Source organism: Aptenodytes patagonicus, chromosome 1, assembly GCF_965638725.1.
Source record: "Aptenodytes patagonicus chromosome 1, bAptPat1.pri.cur, whole genome shotgun sequence".
Lineage (NCBI taxonomy): Eukaryota > Metazoa > Chordata > Aves > Sphenisciformes > Spheniscidae > Aptenodytes > Aptenodytes patagonicus.
The window spans coordinates 43847147-43874456 of NC_134949.1; the positions used below are offsets into that span (position 1 = coordinate 43847147).

The following is a 27310-nucleotide window of genomic DNA, read 5'->3' on the forward strand; positions in this document are numbered from 1 at the left end:
ATGTGTAAAAGATGGAGGCTCAGTACTCTGGAGTAAACCAACTCCTCCCCCTTCAAACTTTTAAAATAAAAAGAGGATAAAAAATGCATTCGGCTAATGTAAAGGGGTAGATTAATCTGTCTCATATCTGGCAGTGCTAGATAGACGCAAAGGCAATAGGAGGCCTTCCTGCTTTCCCTGCTCAGCTGTATTATTCACTGTAATTTTAGGCAGACTCTCTCAACAGACTGAAGGCTGTGCAATAATTGAGAAGATCAGGCCATTTAATTATGTCCTTAACTGCTTAGATGTCACATTTTTAGACATCTATGCTTGAAAATTTTGATCCCCACCCAAATCATACACGTCATAAAGAAAAATTATGCTACATAATATCATCAAATTTGGTATCTTGAATCACTCAGAAATAAGTGCTGAAAACCCTGTAAGTTATGGTTTAATAATAAAGGAAATCTCTTTTCTCTAAGGAAAAGTCCTAAGAAAATGCTAATCCTAGGGCAAGGATGTTTAGGGATGATTTATACCTCAGAACATAAAGGGATTTTTTATGTTTATTCTAATATAAAAATGTATACTTGCATTATCCTTATGAATTCCTAATTCCTTTAAAAGGACTAGCTAGGCTCAGGCATTTAATTGTGGACTGCTTTATGAAATAGATTTCATTTTTGTTAGTTGTTGCTTTTCAATTTCATATCTATTTTGTCAAGTTGGTTTATATCTCAGTTTGTTTCATTTCTTCCCCAAAAGACTTCTGCCTTTGCGAGTGTCCCAAGTAAGGGATTTTAAAAGAAATTACTTTCAGTAATAGAACTATAAATAAAACAGTGAATAGTTCCTTCAGACAAACTCTGGTAGAAGTTTGTATATCATAAAACACAAACAACCAAAAAGCCAGCCAAAAATTTGTTAGAAAAACCTAAACTGAAGTACTTGATAAGATAAAAGAATAATAAACAGAGAATCAAATATCAGTAGATGTCAGATTTTTTAATTTTTTTTAAACAAAGAAATATCCTGACTTCTACTAGCAGACTACTTTGATAGTGGAAACGAAGAAAGATATAACGAGATGGACTCACACGCTGCACAATCTAGGGGAGAGCCCTTAATGGCTTGTTTATTTTCCAGGGTTGCACACTCTAGCATTCCCAAGTGTAAGCCATTGCAATTGACAGATTTGAGTATGACCAGAGGCCTGAACCAGCAGCCTGTCATGTTCAACTATGCTGAATGCTTTTAATAGCAGTGTTACAGCAAAAGAGTGGAGGCTGAGCAGCTCGTCAGTCTCGGGAGACTCCTAGACTTTGCCGTGTTACAGGCAGACCATGACTGACTCATAGCCGTATCTTAATAAGATGAGGGAGAAATCAAACTTAAATTTTTTCAAAGAAAAAGCTTGAATAAGTGAATTAAAAAACCAATGGGCCATTGGAGCCTGCCTGTTTGTCATAACAAGCAAGAATCCTGTGAAGTTTTCTGCAAATACCTGTAACAGTCGCACTCTCTTTTTCTGTACATGGGAGCAGCTGCCCATAGCTGCAGCTGGTCAAGCCATGGACAACTCTATTCGCAGACTACTGCAACTGGCTTCGGACTTGGACTTTGGTTTGGGACTCTCTTGTTTTTACTCTTCACCAGCATTAATTGCAGTGACGTTTTGGCTCCGTGCCTAGGTTTCTGAAGAATGAATCTGAGGCCAAAAGCTAGCGTGTGCTTAATCCAGTACATGGATCAGGTCTCTCAGCAGGGAAAGAGAAGTAACACCAAGGGAGGGGAAGGCCATGCGCAGTGTGGAATGTAGAGTACCCTATGGCCACTTTGCTTTGGAACAGCGTGTATATGTTCCCTCCAATCTCCAGTTTTAATACAGTTATTAAAAGTGAATCTGTAATTCATTTAACTATCACATTTGTAACAATCATCTGTATTTAAGTATCTCGCAATCAGAAAATTAGAATGGGGTTACTTGAGTACTACAGAAGTTCACATGAAGTTCTGTTAGATGCAATGGCAACATTAGAGGTGCCAATTGAAAAATCAGAGCTTTGAACGAAGGATAAGAGAGCAAGCGTCTTTATTAAGCCAGTGAGTTTGCAAAAAGTGGAGGAAGGTCAGAGGTCCTCTGACTGTTCTCTCTGTTTTTTCTACTTCTTTGGAAAAAGTCAGAAAGCATACCAAGATGACTGAAGAATTTCCTCAATGATACTGCTGCTCTTTTGCCTTTGCAGTGACTGAAACAATATAGTCAAGAAAAGGGAACAGTGTTTTTTGCAGGGGTTTCTTCTGCACTGCTGCAAGGAGAAAATGGTAGTCTCAGTTTATTTCTTAGCAATTAAATACTTACATAAAAGTTCCTCCTCGCATAGTTGGTTCTGTCTGTATATTTTAGCACAATAGTCTTGATTGTTACCCAATATAAGGTTAGCTATCCCTTTACCCTGATTGTAGTCCTTCAAAACCATTTTAGGACATTTTGTGATATATGTTTATCCCAGTCATTCTGTACCTTTCCTGGAAATTGAAATTTGGAGGGGTTAGATATGGAAATGAAGACTTTTTATAAGGGAAAAAGTTGTAGAGAATATACACATTGGTTATTTATAGAAGAGCTGTGATCAGTAGTAGTACATATTGTATGTGTTGGGGATTTTAAGAGGTAAGTTTACACTAGAGTTTCCAGCCTGCCATAGCCTGTTCTCGCTATTGCAATACCCTCTGCCTTTTAATTTCTGCTGCTTCTGATAATTTTATGTGGTCTGTCAGAGAGCAAAGGTTATCTGAATTTTAGGTTGAATGGCAGAAAACAGGGCAATTTCAGGTGAAAAGTAAGTACACAAAGTGCTTGAATAATGTAAAGACAACAGACTTTCTCTGCTAGAATTGCATGGGAGGATTTTTGCTACAGGCAGTGTGCTGCTGTCTGTAGTGCCCTTTGTCTCAGCTGTATGTGTCTAGGGTAGAGACGACACAGCAATTCAATTCTCCAAACTCTCTGCTCCCTGCTAATGTCTAGAGCTCTGACCTTTGTAGGTAACATCCATCCTTTTTTCATGCAGGATTTGAGCTTAGTGTCCTTCTCCACTGCAATCCATCATATTTCCACAATCTCTTGCTGTCTGGTCTTTTGATGTCTTTCTTGCATCCTAATTCTTTCTGCAACATTGCAGATGGGTATTTTCATTCTTAGTTCTAGCAGGTGGTAAAAAGGACTCTAGTCCTTTCTGTGCTCTTTCCAGCAGTACTGCAGGCTTCATGCCTATCCATTACAGTATTTTCTTCTCTTTTTCACGTGGAAAAACTGCATTGAAAAAACAGTGTGCATGCATTGTTTATTTTTTTCCTGATAATTTTAGATTCACTTCCCCACTTTCACAGCTCGCCTAGGGTTGGGGTTTTTTGGGTGATAACAATAAATAGCAAACTTGCTTCTCGTATTACGAACATTAATTAAAAATTCACACAGTTGCAAGGATAAGTTGCACTTAAAATGTGTCTTTTGCAGCCCCAATGTAATCATCATTTTGGAGAGATGTTTAAACTGGCTCTGAGATGAGGTGTCCTATGCAGCAAAGTGAGCTGCCTGGAGGGACCCTGCCCTGCAGTGCCCGGCAGATAACCGTGTCTCCAGCAGGATGCAGTGGGCCTGGCACGTACGCCCTAGGAGATAGACAAGGCTCCTCAAGTGCCAAAGTCTCCTCCCCTTACTGTCTGTATCTGCTGCTACCATTCGTCAAGCACATGTGCACGGCTGTGGTGGGCTGGGGAGGATCAGCCAGAGGGCTTTTGTCACTGTCATTCACCACTTCTTGTTTGGTCCCATCACAAAATCCTCTTTCTGCCCCTTGGTGCCGACCTCAGCGCGCTCCCCAGTCACCCAGAATCCCTGAGAAACAGCCAGAACCACATTCCTTAAACATTTGATAGACCCTGACATGTTAGGGGAGTAAATCCACTCAGGCAGTTCTTTATGTGCCTACAGGGATATCAGGCGTTGTTTTTCTCCTGCTGAAGATGCTTAGAGGCTAAAATGGGTCCTCTTTTTAAAACCTGCAATCCACACTGTGCTGATAAGCTGTGTCAAGAGTGTCTTGAATCCATGAGCACTATTTTTCTCTTTCAGTCAATCTGGCAATAATAGTAATTTCGGTACTTTCATCCCTTGGAAAGAGAGAACTCACAGTGAGATACATTAGTGCTGCCACCCTTTCAGCTGAAAGGGGTGCTTTTAATGTGCTGTTTGTCTGAACTTTGAGCTAAAAACAGCCAAAGGAAATATTCTGTTATCCAGAAGGACTACAACTTTCTAAAAGCTTTGGGTTCTTCTTTTTGAAGGAAATTGTTTACAAAACAGAATGCAGCAATGCCTTCAGGAAACATCTGTCACTGTAGTAGGAAGAACACCGAAAAGTTTAGGATGCTTAAAATATCACAATTAGTTATTATTGTTTGTTGCGTATCTATAGAGATTTGATCAAAATTTGCTGTTTCTTTTTAAGGGAATATTTTGGCTCTGGTTTTGCATTAAATTATGAGTGAAATGTTTTTTTAATTTGTCACAAGAGAAATTGAAATATGTTTGCTTTAAGAAAAAAGAAATTATCTTTTTAAAGTTTTGGTTCAAGCATCCATTTTATTTTGTTATCTATACATTTTTTCTTATGACTAGCATATCGTATAATATTTCATTGAAGATGCTTCAATTTAGAAAAAAGTGGTTTTGTTCAGTATTAAGTAGACTTTTCCATATATCAATGATATTTTGCCCTGTCACAGTCCAGAAACCTGGGCAATTTACCTGGCCTGCAACTCACTTCCTACAACCCTTTCTTCTCCAGAATCCTAAAAATTGAATAAGGATTAGGTTGAAGCCCGAAGTAATTGTCGCATAAACGAGCTGCTTCTGCCCTCATTGGCAAGATGCTAAACACATGGCACAGGGATTCTTCAAGAGATGATGGGAACAACAAAGATTGGGTACCACTGGTATATGGAATAAAAATATATACATCTGGAAACTTTCAGTGATAGAATTGATCCCAGTTGTGATTTCTGAGCAGAATCAAAATACTATGGATCAACGATTGCTGTTAATGACCACGTGAAAAGTGGCGATGTGACATAAGGTGCAACTGAATAGCATTTAGAATTGCTGCAAAAACCTGGCACGAGTCAGGATTAAAGATAACATTAAACTCTTCAAACAGAATTTATCTAAAACTAACCAATGTCAATAATCTAAATGCTCAAATAGCTCTTTAAGGCAGAACAAGAAAATTTTTAACATTTGCGGAATTGAAAAGAATATCAAATAAATGCTAGGCTGACTAAACCTCTGCAAATAAGTTTGGTTCCGAAATCTGTGTTTTCTAAACTCAGCAGCCTGACATTCATGGGGGAAAAGGCTAGAAGGAATTAAAAATCAAGAAAAAAAACCTCCAAGTCTCAAAACTGAATAAAAATGCTCCATGAACCTATTTATTAAAAAGAGAATAAAGGCATGCATAAACTGGATAAACTTTCTTTTTTTTAAGCAGTCTGGTTTTGTGTATAGAATCATGTATATCTGATATATTTAATTCATATTGCACATTTCATTTCAGAGAGACTTCTGCTTTGCCTCTGTCTTCACACAGCTCTGTATTTTCACGAGAGTTACAAACTATAATTTTTTGAGCCTTTACGTTTTCTGCAAAGTTTGATTAAAATCAGCCAGCAGTTTTGCCCAGGCAGCAGTGATGAGCAAGGGTCTGAAGGCCAGATGCGCAGAGAGTATGAGCATTGAAGCCTTCATTCCTTACTAAATGATGGCAAAAATCAGGTCATGCGGAAGCAGGAGAAAGCCCCTTTCTATATTCTGCTAAAGCAGTAATCTGGGTCTTTACTCAGCAAAATCTGGGAAATGAGCAACAAGTGTGAGGACAGTCCTGGCAAACAAAACCAGGAGAAGAAACAGCTTTGTGTTCTGCTTGACTTGCCCTTTGTCAGACAGGTTGTTGTTGTGATGCTGACTGCAAGCAAGTAAGCCTATTAGGCTTCAGATAATAGGCTTACCCTGTTATCTGAAAATATTTGTGTGGATCAAGCTCTCAAATTGTTTCAAGGGTGAAGATTTTTATTAAGAAGCCCTTTAGGCATTGAACTAGCAGCTTTTCTCACAGTCACAACTTGTTGCTAAACGCTACAAACCAGCACCTTGTCTTGAGACCTGCAGGGAAAAACGACATTGAACGAGGGTGTGCAGGAGGAAGCTCGTTGCTTGCAGTTGCTTCCCAGATAAAATTCATCCCACGCTTTCGGAAGGGCTGCGTTTCTGACTGTGCTCACACATGGTGGGAGGCTTCCCGCTCCCGGGGTGCTCTCCCCACTCCTCGGATGGCAGTGCAGGGCTGCGAGCTCTGGGACCATGTTATGCCAGCTGGTAAGAAGGTTATCAGAGCATGCTGCAATGAGGTGACAAGGATTGGAGGTGTCCTGCAATAACTTGTTACTTTCAGCTTACAGTTGTAAAGGATGATTTAAAAAAAAAAAAAAAGTGCATGAAATTACAAATGAGATATAACAATTCTGGTTTAGTCTCTGCCTGCAACATCTTTTCATCAGCAGCAAAGGACAATGTGGGGTTACAAATGTCTCTCACAAGCCAAAACCAACTCCAACCCTTGCTTTACCCCAACAGCAAAGCTGCATAAACTGCTGTTCTTAAGTGTTGCTATTTCATGGAGAGTTATAGGATGAGTATCGTGACCAGAATGAACAGAGATTTACTTCTCATCATTCCTCTAACATAGTTATGTATGAGCTTTTTTTTCGGATTGAGTTTAATCAGTTGCAAGCAGGAAAAATAAATCCCTGTTTCTGCACATAAGCAAAAATAGGAGATAGTTCTATCAACAAATATTCTTAAAAGTGAGAGACTACACACAGCAGAGGACATTACCAGTAAGTCGGACTTTGACATCAGGCAAATAATTACTGGGAAGAGTTCTCTTCTGAAGAATTATCAGGAAGATCTGTTTGGTTTCTTCATATACTGTAAAGACAAGGTTGAGTAAAGAGCTTTGATTTTTCAGTACCTCCCTCCCCGCTGAAGCTGTGACTAGCCGTTTGCAAACGTGAATGGCAAATTCTGCTTATCTCAGGGTATTTAAGGTGCTGGTTTCAATATGGTTTTCCTTCAAATACAAATGTGGATCCTATGAGATGTTTCTTTATGCTTGTGGGAATCTCATTTCTCTCTTCACTTTTGGGGATGCAAATTGACCATATACAAGTGAAGAATGACATTTTCACTTCTTAAAGTGATGAGGTAACAAGGAATAAAGTTTTATATTGCTTTCGTATCTTCTGAAGAACTGTATAGGCACTGTAATTTGTTTATTTATGTCCACTCAACTGATGTTAATTAACTTGTCTGAATCTGCATTTGAAAAATTTAAACATCTCTTGGATCCAAACAGTGTATTAAAAACATAACAAACAGCAGCAGGAAGATAACTCCATCAAAAGCTTTTCTCCCTTGGTTTGTTATGATATTGTCAACAGTTCTTGATGGAATTACTTCCTTACATCTTGCTTCAGCCCATATATTACTATTTTCCATAGACTGTTTGAAATGTAATTAAAAATGGATGCTGTTTATCTGCCTCATGCAAAAAAAAGAACTGTGCATTCCAGGAACAGAATGTCTTTTCTAGTTGGGTATTTATTATTTTATTCAAGTAACACTTGCCTATATTCCATTTTGCAAAGTTCCTTCTTCTGATTGTTGATACATTCTGTTATGAATTTAGAGCTAGTTAATGACTTTCTGCTGTCCCTATCATGTCAGATTAAGCATTGTATTCAGAAATAAGTGGAAACCAGAAGGGGTTCTGGCAAAGACTTATTCAGATCCTGAGGTGTGGGTATGCAGGTTTTGCAAGGTATGTATAATTATTACAAGAAATGTAAATCTTCTATCAATTCATTTTTTTTTCCTGCAGGCTCTAAAACCAAATTATTTCTTCAAGCACTTATTAAATGCTTGGAAGAAGAAATATAGAAATACATTGACCTTGCAAAAATGCATTTTGCTCTAATTGTGCTCTTGGGATAGAAGTAATTTCTGTAGTAGGATATAATTTTCTAATTGGATCTTCTTATTAAAAAAAAAAAATCAAACGTGAAATAAAAAATCCTCCCAAAGTGATACCACATGAAAGCAGATGCATAAATGCATTGCTATTCTTTTTAATTGTAAACAAGTTTCCTTAGAATATGCTGAATGCATCCATTTTGAAGTGTACATGGCATGATTTTCTATCCATGACCTCAAAGTAATTCAGGATTAACGCTTCAGTGGTTGCCTCGTTTGGGTATGACAGGTAATGCATTACACTTGCTGAGGAAAATGTGGTGAAGTATGAGTCTAACTGGCAATGTTTTCATTTAGCTATGAGGATAGAATAGCTGTAATGAAATTTATAGCCTGGGCAAGTTTCTGGTTTGATTCAGGGCCTGGGCTTTGGCTCTCAGTCTGTGGATTGAAACAAAGTATTGATTTTATGAACTCTGTGCCATCTTGAATCTGTCTGTGAAGGGTCAGTGTAGCTGTTTTATGAATAATGAGCAGTTGAGCTGACAGTAAAAGATTTAAAACAGATTAACTCACGATGAATTGAACTTTGAAGGAGAAAGTTTCCCAGCTGATATATTGGCACGCTAGTGAAGAGTTGCTTTGATTAAAACAGTCCAATTATTTTCTTATCTTTTCTTCTTAATGAGCTAAGATATCATTTCTGTTCTGAAAAGTCAATTAGGGGAGTAGCTATGAAGTCTTTATTTTAGGCTGAATCCTGCCTTACTCTCCTGAAATATGTGTGTCCGTGGATGGTCCATGGCAGCAGCCTGGACTGCATGTTAATATTCACTTTGCCGGTGTGCTGTAGAGAGGCAACGTCCACCTCCATGGAGTGTGTTGTGGAGGCTGATTTATGCATTGCATTCCCTGTTTTACGGATTTTATGTGTGTGGGACTAGCTTAAGCACAGACTGATGGTCAACGAGTTCTATCTTCCTCTTGCAGGGCTTAACTTGTATGAGTAGAGTAAGGAAAGGTGTACTAAGTTCAAGCTTTCAACTGTGGGCATCTAGTTTAAGTCCTTTACCTTGCTCATATCTCTCCAGTCTTTCATGCTTAACCCTTGGATGTACCTGCCTTTGTCTGCTGACTGCCTAGGGGATTAAATTCCAACCCTTGATTTCCTAACTCACATTTAATGTAGATGCCTTGCACATCACTGACATGAATTGTCTTACACTCCGGGTAGCCGCTTACTTCACAGGTGGCTAAATTCAGGGATTTTGCTTTTTTAGGGCACTATTGGCTAATTTAAATAACTATTCAGTATAACTGAGGGTGTCCCAGTCCTAGACACTGCAGTAGACTAGTGTACTAGCATCTTATTTGGCAAACATGGAAGTAAGCTATACTAATCAAAGCAATTGCTTGTGTTTCTCATACCCCTACTGTTTCTGTGAACAATTGTGTAGAGGCTCTAAGAGAGGGACATGGAGACCTGCATCATCTGAGGACTCATTAACATAAAACAGCCAGGTGTGTGCAGCCAGAGGAAGGGATAACACCTCACTGCTCATCTTTGATCTGCTCTTAGTATGGATTTATCATAGAATCATAGAATAGTTTGGGTTGGAAGGGACCTCTAAAGGTCATCTAGTCCAACCCCCCTGCCGTGGGCAGGGCCATGACTTCAACTAGATCAGGTTGCTCAGAGCCCCGTACAACCTGACCTTGAATCTTTCCAGGCATGGGGCATCCACCACCTCTCTGGGCAACCTGTGCCAGTGTTTCACCACCCTCAGCGTAAAACATTTCTTCCTTCTATCTAGTCTAAATCTACCCCCCTTTACTTTAAAGCCATTCCCCCTTGTCCTGTCGCAACAGACCCTGCTAAAAAGTTTGCTGCCATCTTTTTTATAAGCCCCGTTTAAGTACTGAGAGGCTGCAATAATGTCTCCCCAAAGCCTTCTCTTCTCTAGGCTGAACAACCCCACCTCTCTCAGCCTTTCTTCATAGGAGAGGTGTTCCATCCCCCTGATCATTTTTGTGGCCCTCTTCTGGACGCACTCCAACAGGTCCATGTCTTTCTTATGCTGAGGGCTCCAGAGCTGGACGCAGTACTCCAGGCGGGGTCTCACCAGAGCAGAGTAGAGGGGCAGAATCACCTCCCTCGACCTGCTGGCCACGCTTCTTCTGATGCAGCCCAGGATACGATTGGCCTTCTGGGCTGCGAGCGCACATTGCTGGCTCATGTCCAGCTTTTCATCCCCCAGTACCCCCAAGTCCTTCTCGGCAGGGCTGCTCTCAATCCCTTCATCCCCCAGCCTGTACTGATAGTGGGGGTTGCCCTGATCCAGGTGCAGGACTTTGCACTTGGCCTTGTTAAACCTCATGAGGTTCACACGGGCCCACTTCTCCAGCTTGTCCAGGTCCCTCTGGATGGCATCCCGTCCCTCTGGCGTGTCAACCACACCACTCAGTGTCATCTGCAAACTTGCTGAGTGTGCACTCGATCCCACTGTCTATGTCATTGATGAAGATATTAAACAGTACTGGTCCCAATACGGACCCCTGCGGGACGCCACTCGTCACCAATCTCCATCTGGACATTCAACCATTGACCACTACCCTCTGGATGCCGGTGGGGGAATTTTTGGCTGTTTGGCCGTGGGCTATGGGTCCACGGCAGACTGCACTTGGAACCAGCTATTTAGCTCCTTCTCTGCCTCCCTGATGTTACGCAGTCTTCTCACCATCTCCCACAGCTCAGCCACCTGCTGCAGGAGGTCCTCCACCTGGGCACACCTTTTGCAGGCAGGTCTGCCGCCTGTCCCTACCCCAGGAGAGAGGTCTAGGCACTCCCTGCAGCCCAAGGTCTGCACTGCAGCCTGTCCCTTCAGCAGTTCTGTCTGCGTGGAGGCATCGGCTGCCACTGGGGTAGGTGGTGCAGACCCCCCAGCTGGAGCCGCGGCCTTTACCCTCAGAGGAGTGCCCACCATTCTGCCTTGAGGGTCGGGTAGGATGAATGCCCTTGACCTGTGCCCAGTTGCTGGGTTATGTGCACGCCGAGTCCCCCACTCGGCCCGTGGAGTGCCTCTCCTTCGAAGAGGTGCCCTCCTTGCGCGCCCTTCCACGCAAACTGCCACGCCACGCTCTGGCTGACACGCCACGCCCTGTTTGCCCGTCCTGGTCAGAGCACTCCTGGTGGCCAGCGCTCCCTGGGGCTGCCTTTAGTGGGAGCAGGGGGTGGCAGCCGTTGCTCCTGGCCCCACCCATGCCTCGTCAGCCGCCCTCGTGAGAGCTGCCGGCTGCTCAAACACACAAGCAGGAGTTAAGTTTCTGTTCAGCCCCGAATGTTACTCTTTTGTCATGATTTCAGGTATCTTATTTGTCCTCTAAGACCATTCCCCTCAGCTAGCAGAAATACATGTGGGCACTGCCCTATATGTACCCACTGTGGTAATGAACGATTTAGAAGTGTTTAAAAGTGTTTTAACATTTTGAAAGCTCAGAGTTGCTATGAAAAGCAAGTAAAGGTTGTTTTGCTAAATGTGTTTGTTCAGATTCCCTGAATCCCAAATCCATACACAAGTCCCTGGGGATATGTGAGTTCCGCTGGCGTTAGCAAGAATGTGACTAAGGATTTCTCATTCCTAAGCAAGACACGCAAGGATCGTAGGTCTGCTACGGTGGCCTAAAGCCCTTCATGTGCAGTACAAAGCATGTGACAAATACAGTGCTATTTTTCATTCAGAGTTACAAACCTCCCTACATACAACAGTTACTTTGATTAAATGAATGTTTTAAGAGGAAAGGTTTTGTTCTTGTTTTCTAGAGCTGTATTCTTCAAGCTGTAGTTCCTGCTTCTGCTTGCAAAAATGGGTAATGGACCAAAGAAAAAAATGCCAGCAACTCATCAAACTATGCCAAGGGCTGGATGCGTTGAAGGAACCATACTTTTCCAGCCTCGATAGCACATTGATTGGAGTCTTGCTGCCTTCATATGTCTGATGATCTGCTTGTGAAAAGCTTTTTCATTTGCATACTTAGGCCACTTTGGCAGGAGGTGCTCTCAACAATTAATGAAGTACGCCAATGCTGAAACAAATTCCAGGCATTGACACAGCTTATCAGTATGGTGGACTTCACTGAGCTGGCAAGTTTAAGGACTTGTAGGAAAATGCTGAAAATAGAAACAGGAAGGGTGGAAGGAACAATCATTGTGGTTGGGCGCTCCGCCGTGTCTTGTCTGCAATTAGAGACTGCTTTGATTTTCTGAAACAAGTACTGTGAAAGGAGAACATTTTAGGTATCCATGGAGCTAACACAGATTGTTAGTACCACTTCCTCTTGTCATGTACCTTCAGGATTTGTTGGCCTCCCAATGCAGTGCATTTTGTATTTTCAGCCATCACGCAAAACACGTAGAAAAATTTGTTGTGTATTTCTGCAGGTCTTCATTATGTAGGGTACAATCAAATATTATCTGGCTTGTTTCATTGCATCTTTGCCCTAGAGCTCTGTTGGCTTGCCCGCCTGCTGTGTGAAATAATGTCTAATCCCATATAAAATATTCCTCATTTGGTTCATATACTTCAGCGTGTGAACTCAGAATTGGATTATTTTCAAGTGAAGAAAACTGAATACTTGTGGAAAGCAAACACAAAAGTGTCATGAGCACAGCTGAGTGCAATTTATCTTTCCATTTGAGGGAATACTTATGGGAATACGTTTATAATCTTTGTTCAGATCTACACGCTGATGTTAAGCACCGGGTATTTTGACTTCAGACACCTTGCTATTTCTAGAACAACTATGCTGTAGAAAGGTCAATGAGAGGATTATTACGGAGAGATCTTTTCAGTACTAATGCACACTAATGAAAGCAAGACAGAGTGATAGTGGAGACTAACCAATTGTGTAGATAGCAAGTTGTGGATTCCTCAACTTCATGGAGTATTTGATATGATCAAGGAGTTGGAACTTTGCTTGAAGCATTTGGAGCAATTTGTGGAGCACTGGAATGTGTACAGTATTCATAGCCATCTTCAGCAATTAGAGACAATGTGGAAGTCTTCTCCAGCAGAAGTGTTATTTCTTGCTTCAAAATGAGCAAGAACTGTTCAGATTTGAAAGATGCAGGCTAGAATTAGAGGATGAGTTTTAGCTAGTGCAAATAATCTCATAGGCACACCTAGTGCATCAAAGAAAAACACAGATCTTCTAAGCAGAAAGAATATTTTTCATGTTACTGCGAAGAGCCTGGGCAAACTCAAAAAGCATGAGGTATGTTTCTGGATGAAGGTTGTAACACAGTGGCCATAAATCTAACCAGGGATTGGGAGGGAAGCCACCCCTTGGTGCCTATCACATGGTTGGGCACACTGCTCCAGCTCCCAAGGTGAAGGGGCATTCCTACTGCAGTACAAATTCCCTGCTCTGATTCAGCCCTGTGTATGACTGAAATGATGGAATAATTATCAGAATTATAACGTTGATAAAGCTGAATGTTACTCATGCTGTGTGAAAAGAACTTAATGAGGTTGTAAAAGCACTGAGAAGTAACAAAAGGGTTGCCTGTGTAACCTTAATTCATTGTGCATATACATTTTCAGGCAATCATGGTTTGGTCAACCCAATCTCTAGAGTCCTTATTTTATATAATGTGTAGATTGAGGGTGTTCAGTTTTAAAGCAGTTATTCGGCATTTTGTGTATTCCTTGTTATTTATCATGTGCAGCCCCTTATTTTATTTATCATATGCCATTTGAACATTTTTCTGAAGAGAAAGAGGCTCTTTTAAGGTGCTTTTTAGTGTAGTGTCTGAGTATCCACAGTTATCAGAGACTGTTTTCAAACTCATTTGTGCATGTATTCTGTCCATTTTACAGATGGAAAGCTGAGGTACAGCAATAGTAAGGCCAAAAATAGCTGCTGGTTTTTGACATGAAGTTTGAGTTGCTGGTAACCTAAATTTTAAGATACCCCTGCAGCAAACTAGAGGTTCAAAGCACACATTTGCATGCATTACATCTTTACAAGTCAGATGCTAAGCTCTAAAGAAAATCAGAAGCTCTTTATTGGTGTCCAGCTTGTTAAATAAGTTGGTTAAAGCAGTCACCTAATATCTTTCAGGTTGCAGGTACACCAGGGGCTTCAATCATGCTTCATGTAGTCCCTTTTGTTACAGAAGTCTTTCAACTTCTTTGAAAAATGACAGAAGGCAGCTTGCTTTTATGCAAAATTCAGATTCATCCCTAGAGCAGACCTCTTATAAGCACTAAATTAATGAAGCGTTTCTAGAGGAAAAAATAGTATGTTATCAAAAACTGTGTTGCTACATATGTTCACAATGAGAGTAGTGACTGCTGGGCTGTTTGCTTGCTCTCCGTTTGCTGATTTGAACCCAGAACCAGGCAACACACTGCAGGCTGAGCTGAGCCGCTGGGTAGGGAGGAACCTTTGGCCAGTTAGCTGAAAAAAATCTCTGTCAGGCATATGCAAACAGTGATTTTGAAGAGATTTATAAATTATCCAGATTGGAGAGGATTTATCTTAGAAACAGCAAAATGCACATCCTTAATTTGAAGATTATAGCTTGCTGAATTTCAAGGTTCTTCTCCAGTTCCTCTTGGGATCCAGAGGTTTCTCAAAGAAAAGGTTGCCAGAACTTGTCAAAACAGGGCATTTTTCTCTTAGCATCAGTCTCCCAGATAGCTGAATTGCATTTGCTGACATTTTCTTTTAAAGAAATCGACCTGAAGCTGACACCCAGCGTGAAAAAAAAAGCAGATTTTGCCAATGTTATAAGTAACAAAAATGTGGTTTTAAAAAGGGAAGTGGTGTCAGGCATTAATAAGCAGCGATGCTAACCTGACCTGTCATAAACTCTGTAGGATGCATGAAAAAGAGAAAAGTAAATGAAAGATAAAATGAAAACGAAAGTTGAATCTTAGCCAGTATATTAAAAGCCTATATTAAGTCTCTTAGGTACAGTTTGACAATGAATATTGTTTTGATGAGAGGTAGGAGGAACAAGAACAAAAATTACAGTGAGAATTTGCTGCAGACTCCCAAGAATGGGTTTTCAATCTCGAGGTGATGCATGTCTGATTTTACCAGATTTGTTTGTCACACATTTGCTAGTTCAAAGGAGAAATGAATATGAATCATCAAGATGTTTTTTCCAAATTATAAATAAGGCATCTTCATTATCCAAAAATTATATTAACTCATCTGATAGCAACTATACTATCTAGACATGGGGAAAGAGGGCTGAAAAGGTGGAAACAGTAAGTACTGAAAGAGAAAAGATTTAGCTGCATGAACAAGTTAAACCAACTCTGGACAAGGCACTTAAAGGGTGGCTGATACAGTCTGTTTTGTTGGAGTTTTCCATTTTTACTATGTATTTTCAAAAGGTTGGTACAAAACATTGTTTCAAGTAGGAATCGGTTTCTCTAATAGTCCCTAGAAAAATGCCATACAGGAAAGAAAGAGGGTTTGGATATTCCTCTTTTTTACAGGCATACTGAGTATTAGCAGAAATTTGGTGGTATGAAAGCCCCCAAATTTAGAAAACATTTTGAGCACCTATCATAAGAGAAAAAAAATCCAGACAGATATAGTGATGACTGAAAGGTCAGTAGTGGAGGTGTCAAAATAATCTTCTGCATATCTTACAAGATGGCCGTGAGTGTTCCCAGAAGCCACTAATAATCCACTGGTGAGTGAGGTGTGATGAGTGTGAAACACCACAGAGAAGCCATAATAGAAAGGAAACATGGTCATAGTCATTTTTTGCCTGAAAACTTCAGCTATAGAGAACATGTTTGTATTTTGTGAATCAGCTGAACTATTTCAGTATTTAGAAAATGTGAATCTTCTTACAGAGAAAAATGAGCATGAAATGAAGTACCAAAAATTAAAATAGAATAAAATAACAAACAAACATGAAGAAACAGAATTAAACATTGATCTTGGTCCCCAGGCTCTTAGGGTAGACTCAGAAAACTGATGGTCAAGTATTAACTGACATGAATGTCATACATTAAAAGTTCATGTTGCTTGTGAAAGTACCTGATAGATCCCATTTTGGATCTGGCTTATGATTTTTTTTTTTCCTTTTTTAAAGTATCTTTTAATGAGGGCATATTATCTTTTCTAAAACCTAACCGCATTTAGTATTATTTATGTTTCTATCCATCTTTAAGGTTCTACGTCTTAACACTGTTATACAAGGTATATTCCCATGTGGTACATAGCAGTTGAATAATGGCTTTTTAGCATCAGTGAAATTCCATATCACATTAGACAGTGAAAAATACAGAAAGTATAAATAACTAGTGCTTCAGAGATGGTTTTTAGATGAATGTGGGCAGCCTATAAGGTATGATATTATAATTTCTTAGATATTAAATTTTATTATTAAATCACTGGTGTGTATAGTACCTGGAAATGTTGCAGAAGACATATTTATTTGTAGTCATTGTACTCAATGGTGGAAAGTGCAGCACTGTAATAAACTCTTGCCCTCTGAAATATGTTTATCTTGTCACTGAGCCGGCTTACTAATGTGATTTTCTACCTTTTGCAAAACAAAGGTAACGCTTGCTGCAGTTGCTATGATACAAGACCAGTGCACTGAACTTTCTGGTGCATCAGCACACATTCTGTACCATGCAGTTCACTGTCACTTCTGTTATGACTTCCTAAAGCCTTCCATGAAGAAGTGGACAAGTGAATTTAGTCTCCCAAGACACCACGTGTAAAATAAGGATTCAGAGATATTTTCCTTGTTTGGTCTGAATGACTAGTAGCAATAGTACTGAGCTTCAACTCGATTGTGGGATTGAATTTTAGATTTTTTGTAAAAGGTGGCTCATGACGTAGGCTACAGCAAAACAAGGATATCATGTACTCTCTTTTGTGTTTTGGACTTTACCAGCATGCATAAACATGTCACCTAGCTTTGTCTCTCCAGAAGTTATGTGTCTAGAACAGGCTTTATCAACCCTCTCCTCTGTAGGAGAGGGAAAGATATAAAGGGGTACCTTCAGTGGATAGTTCATCCCACAAACCTGAGACATTTTAAGCCAGGATGAATTACCTCCTAGAGGAGCCTGCTTCTTTGGGCTGGTTAGAGAGGGCACCTAGATAGATAGCTTAAATGAGATACCTAACTTTTATATAGCTAAAACTATAGGAGATGAATCCCACTGCAAGTGGGATAAGGTGAATACTTTTCAAACTCTGTGGCCTGGGAATAATCCAGAACAAGATTAACAGGTGGAGATGCAGCAAAACTGGGAGAATACTGTTGTATATGGCAATAAGCTAAAAGTCATAATGTAACACCATGGAGAAGCAATTGTGTAGAGAAAGGTCTGAGAAACACAGATCAACCTCCCTTCCGTGCAAAAGCAAGGCTTTTGTCAGAGTAGGTAAATGACTTTTCTATAAGAGTAGCCTTTCTCTCATTTGCATCCTCTGCCTCAATCTCCCAAAGCAGAAGAGTTGACAGCCTGTGTTTCTTGAGAGACGTATAATGTGTTCTCTGTCAACTCTGGTGACTGTATTGTCAGGGAATCCTATTTTGATGACATTGCACTCACTAGACAAAGGCTGAAGACAAGAAAATAAAACTTGTGGAAATACTGGCTTCCTGCTGATAGTCGATTAGGCTGCGGAAGAGATACTCCTTTTATTTTTCTGTAACCTGGAAATCCATCAGGTGTTCTCCAAGCTATTAATAATGCTTTGGCTAGCAATACCAGTAGGTTTAATGGATTTCCCTGCCAGTGTACTGAATGTGATGGCAATGAAGCATGAAACAGCCTGTTTTAATGACTTACACTAGCGCTTGCTTAGACCTGATGTTAATTTTTTAAACGGCACCTGGGTCTTTCATTAATTGAACAAGCAACCACTTGACAGTGAGTGAGTAATTAATTAAAAAGTCTGAAAACTAATAGTCATTGTACATTAGGAAATATTACTGAAAATTTTCTGGTAAACCTCTTGAAGAATAAGTAATCGCATCTATTGATTTTGAGATGCTTTCTGCCTATTGACACGCAGTCTTTAAAGTAGATGTGCTCCTTTCTCTGCAGCTGGGATGACAGCAGCTCAGTTAGTAGTGGCCTCAGTGATACTCTTGACAACCTCAGCACGGATGATTTGAATACCACCTCATCTGTCAGCTCTTATTCCAATATAACAGCCTCTTCAATGAAGAACACTCATGCCCAGGTGAGTAGCTTTTCATTGCCATTTCTTGCAACACCCCACAAGCGTGCAGGATAACAAAGAAAAAAGTTTAGTATCAATGCCTTTGAAACAAATGAAATATTCATATGTTGCAAACTCCTCTATCACACTTGTGTGCAAGAAGCCCATGGACCCCACTGACCCAATCCTGACCCATGTGTTGAGGCCTCAGATGCCCTGCTTCAAGGGCACATCCTACTGCTGAAGGTGCTGGCTGGCGAGACCCTGCTCTGCCCGCCCTGGGGGAGCCCCCACTGGTCCCAGCCCCAGGAAGCCCCTAGCCTCCGCTGCACCCTAACACAAGAAAACACCATATGACAGCATCTGTGATGGGTGGATTTCTACTCACTTCATCCCATTTGGAGTATCTCTTTCAACAGATAGCACAATTTAAAATAAGATAGTTTTCATTTTTCATGAGCTGACACATATCAGGGAAGAAATACATAGGCGGTACTGTCCTTTCCCTGTTCTCGCCACTGGGAGGAAAGAGGCTGAAGGAAGGAGCCCACAGGTGGCAGAGCTTCTCTTCTCCCCACTTAGGTCCAGGAATGAAAGTGTCCCATGGGCCCACAAGCTGACAATGCGTAGTGTCAAAATAGAGTTCTGAGCAGCGTACAGCCGCAAGCTATATACGTAATACATATATATGTGTGTATCTCTCTCTCTCTTTCTCAAGCCCTTGTATTCTGTATCCCAGTATTTCTTCCCAGCTCCCCTCAAAATTGCAAGTGATGAAAAAGACAATACAGAATGCTTGCAGGACTCAGTTCCCCCCAAAAAAGAAAGAAAAACAGAAAAGTTAGTCCCAATAGAAAAGTATTCTCTGCCATGTCATCTGTTTACAGGCGGGGAACTTCAAGACTGAACACTCAGCATAGGGGAAGAGTTGTTGCCTCCAGTGATTTGATGTCAAGTATTCAGGACACAAGACTGACACTGCCAATTCCACTTAGACTTCTGCAGGCAGCCAGTGCCTGCGATTCAGAGATCTGTTTTGTAAATGGCAGATTGTGGCAGACTTTGTCAACAGGAGAAAAACACGTTTGTCGTTTCCTCCAGACAATGGGGAAATAAAGTTACTTTGGGAATGAAAATTACTTTAATCTGCAGCAGGACAGATTTCAGACCAATGTCGTACTCATGCAAAGATACTCGCACAGATGCCAGCATTCTTCAGCCCTTACCATTGCCTTTCCCACCCCATCAGGGTCTCCCATGGTTGCTAACTGGAGATCAGCCTCTTCCCTTTCACATCAACAGTGATGGCCAGCTAGTCCTGGCTTACTTGTTCCACTGCATCATCATCATCATCATCATGATGACTGGGAAATCTCAGGCTGACTATTTAACTCTTTGTGGGTTTTTCATTCGAGTGATCTCATGTTCTAGCTGCTCAACCAGATGGTATTTGCAATTTGTTCAGTGATAGACAGAGATGCAGCACATGTTCAAACGTTGCTTTCCTGCCAGAGTTGCTTTATGTTATGAAGACTAGGAATAGACCTTTATCAGGTCTGCCTTTACCAGGCAGATTAATCAGAACACGCTGTACTCCATGCTAGCCTGCAATCTCAGTCAGAAGCTGAGATGAGCAGAATATATAAATATTTTGCCAGCTGTTCTCCAGGTGTAAGACATACTCATGCAACACCGAGATCCCTTTTGCAGTCTTTTTAAGTGATCAGAGCAGTGCAAGCTGGCTATAGCCTGTGGCAGAAATTGCATATTTTGTTGTTGTTTTCTTATTAAAAGAGGATTAACATCGCTTTTTGGATCCCATAATGGTGAAGAGAGGCTTTTAGAAAGTATTATACTTGTCATTTCTTGGAAATAATGCAGTTTGCTTTAAAAATGTATAGCTATGTGTTTATAACCGTTCATTTATGAGAAAAGTTCTGGGAGCATTACACATGTTGTAACAATAACACTAATGAAAACTCTCTTCTGAAGTACCCTGCAGTATTTGTGTAGATGTTTGCTTGGGCTCTTTTCCCATCAATCCTTACCCAAAATCTGTGCTCGTGTCTCCAAAGCACATATGAAATTATGGAAGTGCAGAGAGCTTTTGCATTTTGTATGCCTCAAATGACAAACATGTAAACAGCAACCGATTATTCTGTCGGTCATATAATCAGTATTAATCCTACTTATGACAGCAGTGCCGAGGAAACAGCCACAGAGGGGTCTCTGTGGAGAAGGAGTTGTGGCAACACAGAATAACAAATAGGCCTCCCCTGAATGCGATCCAGTTTGCAGTCCCACTTAGGTTGGCTGTATGAGGATAGGGCTGTGCTTACATCAGACAAAAGTAATGAAGAGTGATACCTGAGAGCAGCACCGCTTTTTGCTGTCAAAGAAGGGCAGAGGTAAGCAGGACTGGTGAGATGATGATGTGCAAATAAGGCTTGAGGCTGAGGTCAGGAGGCTGCAGGAAAACACGGGAGGAAGGGTTACAACGAACAGCCTGTCAGCACAAAGAACGTGAGTTTTGTCAAACACAGAGGGTAGGGTCAGTCTCCAACCTTTCTACTTAAGTGGCTTTCACAGCTTCTACATTGTCTTGTTGGGCTGCTCCTTGCAGCACATCCTTATCAGCACACACCAGGGAAAGCAGATGCTGCAGGGGTGTTAGGTCCTCACTGGGGCATCTTCCACATGGGTCTGAGTTTTGGAGCAAGCATGACCCCAGCTGGTTACCTTCACCCCGCTGGTGGGTAGTGCTTGAGTAAGTCTCTCTTCCAGCTGCTCTGCTAGCTGATACAGCTGGAGTGAGTTTTTTGTTGGAAACAATTCGTTTCAGTGGAGACAAACCAGTAGAGAAGCCATCAGCTGTAGCACCGATAATTTTGCTGAAGATGTTATCCTTGCTCAGTAGTGGCGCTGCTGGAGCAGTATTCCTAATTTGGTCAGTGGAAGATTTGGGTAGGAAAAGGCATGAAACCAGACTGAGGTGATTTTAGTGGTATATTTAGGAATTCCCCCATTCAAGCTTTTAGTAAAGCCTCTCAGCACAGTGAAATTCAGAGGGAGTTGAGGAGTGGTGAGGGTATCACCACTGATGATTAGAGTAAATTATGCTTCACTTCATTATGGTTTATCTATGAAGGAAAGAATTGAAATCTTTTGAAAATAAAAGAAAAAAGAAAAATGTCTTCCCAAAATGGCGATGTTTTTAAACTTTTGGGACCAGGATACTAATGTTTTAGACAGGAAGTTTCCATGGCCCTTGCTACAAACAAATCAATACGCTTATTCTCCTCCCCTCCTGTGATTTAAGGAATCAGCAAATACTGAAGATGCTGAGACTGACTATTTCTCATGCAAATCTCTTGTAGCTGAAGACAGACTCGGAGAAGCGCTCAGTTACGGACAGCGAAACTTGGGGCAGCACTGAAGAACTGAAGAAACCAGAGGAAGATTTTGACAGCAGCGTAGACAGCAGTGGCAAGTGGAAAGGCCTTCCTTCGGGGCTGTCTGAAGAGTCAGAGAAGGGGGGGCAGAAAGCATCTCTCTCTGTTTCACAGACCGGATCCTGGAGGAGAGGCATGACTGCACAAGTAGGAACAACTCAGTCCAGGCACAAAGCAGGAACAAGTGCGCTCAAGACCCCGGGTAGGAAACTTCTGTAGTTCAGATTACAGCACTGAAAAGTAAAGCTTTATACTTAGACTTCATTTATAAGCGGTAAGGAATCTTTAGTGGGCTAAAAGTACTTAATGGATATTATCAGTGTGTGACAGACATGAGGAGCTGTAAGCATATTGGTAGTTCTTCTCTTAAATGACTGCAAGCCAAGATTGTAATAATATACTAACTTGTTCGTCTCTATAATTGTTAGTTTGCTACACTGCATACTAATAATTTATTAATCATACATGAATGTATCCATAACATAAACTGTGATTACATTTTGTTTTACTATCATTTGAGGACATCAGCTTCTATCAGGGAATTCTTAAAAGTATTTTTGGACTAGTGTCTGCCTTATCTTTGTTCTCTAGAAAACCTGTACCTTTGATAATGGAACATACGCATAAAAATCGCAAAAGATTAGAAGCTGAGATAAAAAGGTTTAACATTCAAGTCAGGGGACGCAAAACGAGTGTTTCTGAACTAAAGCTGAGTTGTCACATTTCAGATACTGCAGGCATTCTATAGTCCATTGTTAAGAAATTAAATAAAATATCTTTTTACACACTTTCTTCAGGGTTAGATGAGTTCTTACCTTCTTCTGAAAGGCCTCTCAGAAGTAGTGGCCACTTTTGCTATCTAGTTTTGAAGCAAAAAATCCAAAGTTGGCAGAAGACATCATTATTAAGACCATCTAATCCATCATTTTACTAGGGAAATATTGACCCTTTATAGGACATTTTCTAGACCTTTGTCCTGTCCTGACAAAATACTGCATAAGCATGCACTAACCCCCAGTTGTAAAGGTAACTAACAAAGAACTCCTCAGAATAAATTCAGATCCTTTGTGAGCACCTTTTGTTTCTTTGCAATTTGGAACTGGTAAACTCTAAGATCCCTGAGGGACATTGCTGCAGTCAGTGGTCGCATGGATGCAGAAATGACACCTCTGTAATAGTGATTAAAAAAGGAGATACTATAAAGGTTACCACATGCCAAGCTAAGTTTTCCAGATCTGCTGTTTTGCTGAAGACGAGCAGGCAACCACTGTGCAACACAGAACGGAGGCCTTAAGTTTTGAAGCATATAGTAATAATCTGTGTGTTCCCAGTGTGGGAGTCTGAGCCCTATCTTGGCGTGTGCATGTGTTTGTGTAGCATAAAATGTGCACTGCATAAAAACATGAGTGGATTTAGTTCTGACTTGCAGGTGTTCCTCTTTATTACAGTTTAGTTCCTTAAGACAAAGTAGGCCACCCGCCTCCAAAACTTCCATAGTCACTTGAAGAGTGAATTAAAAATGTTGTTATGCTGAGTATGTGTTCCTTATTAGGAGCATACAATAGACGCTTAAAGACAAATTAGAATAGAAGACAAATGGCATCTTTTGTCTGTAAAGTTGTTTGTAAAAATAAGAAGAGGGTGTTTTCTTTTAAGATAGAAGAAAATACCTTATTTAAACCTTTCTGAATGTTACAATAACATTATGTAGAAATACCTGGTATATAGGTATGTGTTTGTGCAGTACTGAAGACAGCCTCTCAGGAAAATTAAAAATCTTGAAAAGGTATCAAGGATACGACAAAGACTATTAACTCATGTAACTGAACATCAAGAAGTTTCATACCATGACAACATAATCCCTCCCTGATAATTTTGTGTAACTAAAACTAGAACAAATTTAGTTATGAGCTAAAAAAATGTAATCAGTGAAAACCAAAGAACTCAATAAGTGCCACTAATTTTTACATGCATAATTAATGTCATACTTCTGGAAATGTTAATTACATTTCATGATTTATTTTCAAATATTATTTCTTACATATAGAAATACTATTAGCAGGAAAAAAAGCCAAATAAAATTCCTTACAGTTCATTCAGGATAATTTTCCACATCTATGCTCTCCAGCTATATATGAAACTGGAAGTTCTCAGGAGAATTTCAAGCTTTTAATACTTAATGCTTACCTGTAATGTATCGTGCCTGCTACTGACTGCTGATGAGGGACTAAAGACCAAATTGGTCTGTTTTCTTAGGGAAATTTTTCTATTTGTATATTTTTTCATTTTGAAATTGTAACCATATAGGGTTAAAATTAGTTATTGAGACATTACAGCTTAAACACAAGTGACCTTTTCAAATATACTTTTATTTAGGAAAAACAGATGATGCAAAAGCTTCAGAAAAAGTGAAAACTCCCCTGAAAGGAGCCTCCATTCAGCGCTCTCCATCGGATGCAGGAAAAAGCAGCGGTGATGAAGGAAAAAAGCCTCCCTCTGGCATTGGAAGATCAACTGCTACGGGGTCCTTTGGGTTCAAGAAGTCTGGGATGGGATCTTCTACCATGATCACCACAAGCGGAGCAACTATCACAAGCGGGTCAGCGACTCTAGGAAAAATGCCAAAATCTTCAGCCATCGGCGGGAAGTCCAACGCAGGGCGGAAAACGAGCTTAGACGGTTCCCAGAACCAGGATGATGGCGTCCTGCACATGAACTCGAAGACAACTCTGCAATATCGAAGTTTGCCTCGCCCGTCAAAATCCAGTGGCAGCGGGATCCCTGGCAGGGGTGGCCACCGCTCCAGCACCAGCAGCATCGACTCCAATGTCAGCAGCAAGTCTGCTGGTGCTGCTGCCACCAAACTGCGAGAGCCAAGCAAGATCGGGTCCGGGCGGTCCAGCCCTGTCACCATCAACCAGACGGACAAGGAAAAAGAGAAGGTGGCCGTGTCCGATTCCGAAAGCGTCTCTCTGTCCAGTTCCCCCAAATCCAGCCCAACTTCGGCGAGCGCCTCTGGCACACCAGGACTTAGGCAGCCAGGATCCAAATACCCAGATATCGCCTCACCCACCTTTCGAAGGTTAGTGCTTTTCTATGAATTCCTGAAGTTGCAGTATATAAAGCAGGGATTTTCAAAGTGTTGAAGCACTGGGCAAAAAGCCTTTTCAGGGCATATTTTGCCACAAACGGAGAACCACGTGCAAAAAGATAAAAGGGTAATATTTTTTCACACAATGCAATTATTTCTCTAAGGCCTAAAGACCTTCCCAGACGTGAAATGGCTGTTCCTTGAGCTTTGAGCATTTTAGGTACATTCCCATAACAACAGTTTGAAGGCTAGAATAAGTTGGACTCCATGATCCTTATGGGTCCTTTCCAACTGGAGATATTCTATGATTCTAAGTTCTTATTGAATATTCAGGCACATGAGAAGTTCCCTCTCAATACTCTGATAAACCCTCGAAGGGAAGAAGGACGCCTCATTCAGGCACATTCTGTTACTGGAACAGGCAATGCCATAGCCTGGTCAGAGAACTGAACAGCTCTATAGATAAATAAAGTATTTGCTTTCACGTTGTTGGCAGCTCCAGCTACAAGCATTACATTATCGTAGCAGCTTTGTTACATCTTTCATCACAAACATTAGCAAAGCTAAATTTCAATTGGAAATGCTCTATTGTAACGTTTCTGGAAGTATAAATCTGGATGAAGTGTAAATTGGGATGGAGCATTTGCACTGTTGGAGAAAAAGCCAATAGTGCCCTCTTGTGCCTAGTTACCAAAACAGCATCTCCAGGCTGCTGGGGAGCTGCAGCTGATTTTTGTGGGCTTGGTAATATGTAAAATGGATTCTTATGTTATTAGCCATGCTTACTTTACATCACGATAGGTTTTGCATTTATTTCTTATTAATTTATGAGCTGCACCTTAATTGCAGCTTAAAATGTTTCCAGTAAAACATTAAGTCATCACATGATCTTTTATTTCAACAGTTTTAGAGGATTTATGGGGGGGGTTCATCATCACTGTAGAATTTTCTTCTATAGAATTGCTGGAAGCAATTATGTGAAATACACCTCTGTCATGACTGCCCTTGGAGACAAACTGAGCCCATTTAGCTCTGGTGCGGTTTATTCTGTCTGAATGATACTACATGTCCGATGACCGCATGATCATCTGTGCAAAAGAACGAGAAGGAAATTTTACACAAATACCTAGATGTTTATTAAACTATGAAGGATTTTGCAAGTGTTTTTTGCAATCATTTTAGCTAATTTGAGAAGTGAAGGGTTTAAAAGCTAATGACTTAGCCATGGGAACGCATAATTCCTGAATTTGGGTGAAAGTGTAATCTTTTCATGCACAAATAAGACAAAAATGTGCTTATTTTAACTCTCTCTGGGAGGGTCTGTATGTGCAAAGAGCACATCTGAACAGGAGTGAATGAGAGCTGTTGCTAATGAAACAAACCCTGATTACTGTGATATGGTTAAGTGAATTTAATTTTGCGATGTGATTGATCAACTAGGTAGGCATGATTTTAGTAGCAGTTATTAAAAATGTGTAGTTTGGCTCTTAGGATGTTACGCCATGAATGTTTAATGTGGCTATCAGTTTCTCTAAAGCTATTTGTTTTACATTTAGGTTGTTTGGTGCCAAGGCAAGTGGTAAAGCTGCCTCTGCACCCAGTACTGAAGGTGTGAAACCCACATCGGCAATGCCCAGCCCTAGTACCACATTGGCACGGCAAGGCAGCCTGGAATCGCCATCCTCGGGCACAGGCAGCATGGGCAGTGCAGGTGGGCAAAGTGGTAGCAGCAGCCCCCTCTTCAGTAAACCTTCGGACTTAAATGCAGATGTTGTAAGCTTAAGTCACTCCTTGGCTTCCAGTCCCGCCTCAGTGCACTCTTTCACATCAGGTGGTCTTGTGTGGGCTGCAAACCTGAGCAGCTCTTCAGCGGGCAGTAAGGACACACCAAGTTACCAGTCCATGACTAGCCTTCACACCAGTTCCGAGTCTATTGACCTTCCTCTTAGCCATCATGGCTCTCTCTCTGGACTGACAACAAGCACTCAGGAGGTTCAGAGCCTGCTCATGAGGACTGGAAGCGTCAGATCTACTCTTTCGGAAAGGTGAGCTTGCCTATAGATACAGTGACCACGAAACCAGTGAGAGGCAAAAGGACAGGAGCCAAAAAAATAAACCCTCCACCTGTTTTCCTAAAGGGACACTGTTTAATTAGCAGCTTAGTCCTTTATGTAAAAAAGGAAGGAAGGAAGAAAAGAAAGCTGAAAGCAATCGCAGGCATTGGACGTGGAATCAACTGCCTTTTAAGGTTTTACAAGCACATTTTCTATCTTGAGAAGTTTTTTTGTTCCCTTGTTCTGGAGAACAACCAGAGAAAAGGGGAAAATTGTCTAATTAAACACGAATCTAAACAGCCACAGAATTACTCCTGCATGCTGGACCTACCTGCTGCCCCAGCAATTGGCAGCTCCAAAGCTGTATCATTGCCCTCTTGCTAACAAATCTTCTCCAGCAGTGGGACCCCAGCAGTTTTCT

At 40.9% G+C, this 27310-nt stretch overlaps 1 protein-coding gene across 10 annotated transcripts in view; it reads left to right on the forward strand.

Moving 5' to 3' along the window:
• NAV3 (neuron navigator 3) overlaps positions 1-27310 on the forward strand; it is a 576126-nt gene that overhangs the window by 489496 nt on the left and 59320 nt on the right. For 9 of the 10 annotated variants that reach the window (XM_076333407.1, XM_076333424.1, XM_076333396.1 and 6 more), the window contains 4 exons: positions 18175-18313; positions 21670-21946; positions 24121-24826; positions 26392-26880. In XM_076333407.1, coding sequence (XP_076189522.1) covers positions 18175-18313; positions 21670-21946; positions 24121-24826; positions 26392-26880 — 1611 coding nt within the window. The remainder of the gene's footprint in view (positions 1-18174; positions 18314-21669; positions 21947-24120; positions 24827-26391; positions 26881-27310) is intronic. The other variant, XM_076333431.1, reaches the window with a different exon arrangement.